Raw genomic sequence first — 1,470 nt, forward strand, 5'->3', positions numbered from 1 at the left:
AGGAATGATTGAACTCTGGTCTGGAAGGGCGATGAATTGATGGGAATCCACATCTCAGGGTGCACAGCTAAATAGTTCTTGAGTAGATGAGCAGATGAAGCTCAGGATAACCAAGCAAGGAGGCTACCATATGCAAATGAGTGGATTGTGGCTTTCCTCCTGATTGGCTGGAGAGGCCCTGATGTCACAATATGTGGGGTTTCTCCACTCCAAAGGATTGTGTCTCTGGCCCCCAAAAAATTCACTCACCTGGCTGGTCCCTAGCTCCCTCTCTTTGTCCAAACGGAGGCGACACTATGGAACCCCTCTATCAGGCTGGGTCCATTCTCATGAAGGTGAACACCTTACAGGGGAAGAAGATGGTGGAGAGTGGTCTCCAGTCTGGAGACTTCTCGCTCCCCCAGTCGTGGCCCTCCTGCGTCCTGCCGCCAGCTGACCTGGAGATCCTGCAGCAGAAGGTGGCCGGGGTGCAACGGGAGCTGGAGGACTTCAAGAAGGAGGCACTGAGGGCCATCCATTGCCTGGAAGACGCCTTCTGCAAGATGAACGGGACCCTGGCGCAGCAGGAGGGGCAGGCGTTCCACGTGAGGCAGCGGCTGAGGGAAGGGGAGGACCGGGGCATCATGCGGAACAAGGTCCTCACCTTCCTGCTGCCCCGCGAGAAGCAGCTCCGGGAGCACTGCAGGCGGCTGGAGCGCCTGCTGCTGGGCGGGAGCTGCGCGGCACTGGGCATCCCCGGGAAGATCCAGGCCAACTGAGGCCCCTTGGGTAGAAGCCACATTCCTCACCGAGCAGCCGAGTAGAAGATTCGTTTCGATAGAAGGACAAACCCTGAGTTTTGATAGATTTGCTCCCCTTCCCCATTTCCACTGCTTTCCTTCTACCTAAATAACACCTTGCCGAGAGGCAAAAAGACCCAGTACGTTCTTTCGGTGAAGCTCCGTTCACCCAGCATCACCCAAGAAGGAAGCGCTCCAACACTAAGTCTTTGAATGACACCTGTGACTTTCACCTTTAACCCTTTTCCTGTTTGTAATGGTACGATTGCTCAAATGTATAACATGTTTTCGGGTTTTTTTTTGCGGTACGCGGGCCTCTCACTGTTGTGGCCTCTCCCGTTGCGGAGCACAGGCTCCAGACGCGCAGGCTCAGCGGCCACGGCTCACGGGCCCAGCCGCTCCGCGGCACGTGGGATCCTCCCGGACCGGGTCACGAACCCGCGTCCCCTGCATCGGCAGGCGGACTCTCAACCACTGCGCCACCAGGGAAGCCACCATGACCCATTCTCAATGGCGACATCCATCTATCAACCATCTACCCTGAAGGGCTGCATCCCTACTCTAACTTTAGGTAGTTTCTACTTTGGAAGGTTTAGCTGAAGTGGTAACAATAATGTTAATACTAGTAATATTACTACCACTCTACTATATAAACTATACTACTAGTTTATAGTTATCAAGAACATGATAT

The 1,470-nt window shown here is 54.3% G+C and overlaps 1 protein-coding gene across 1 annotated transcript; it reads left to right on the top strand.

Moving 5' to 3' along the window:
• The first annotated feature begins 296 nt into the window (after nt 1–296).
• CCDC182 (coiled-coil domain containing 182) lies at nt 297–758 on the top strand. Its single transcript, XM_059996601.1, has one exon. It carries the CDS (start codon nt 297–299, stop codon nt 756–758), a length of 462 nt encoding a protein of 153 aa, XP_059852584.1.
• Nucleotides 759–1,470: the final 712 nt, after the last annotated feature.

The sequence above is a fragment of the Delphinus delphis genome, chromosome 19, assembly GCF_949987515.2.
Source record: "Delphinus delphis chromosome 19, mDelDel1.2, whole genome shotgun sequence".
NCBI classification, from domain to species: Eukaryota; Metazoa; Chordata; class Mammalia; order Artiodactyla; family Delphinidae; genus Delphinus; species Delphinus delphis.

What these genes read in the sequence shown, in the direction of transcription:
- CCDC182 (XM_059996601.1), top strand. Translation starts at nt 297, where the DNA reads ATGGAACCCCTCTATCAGGCTGGGTCCATTCTCATGAAGGTGAACACC.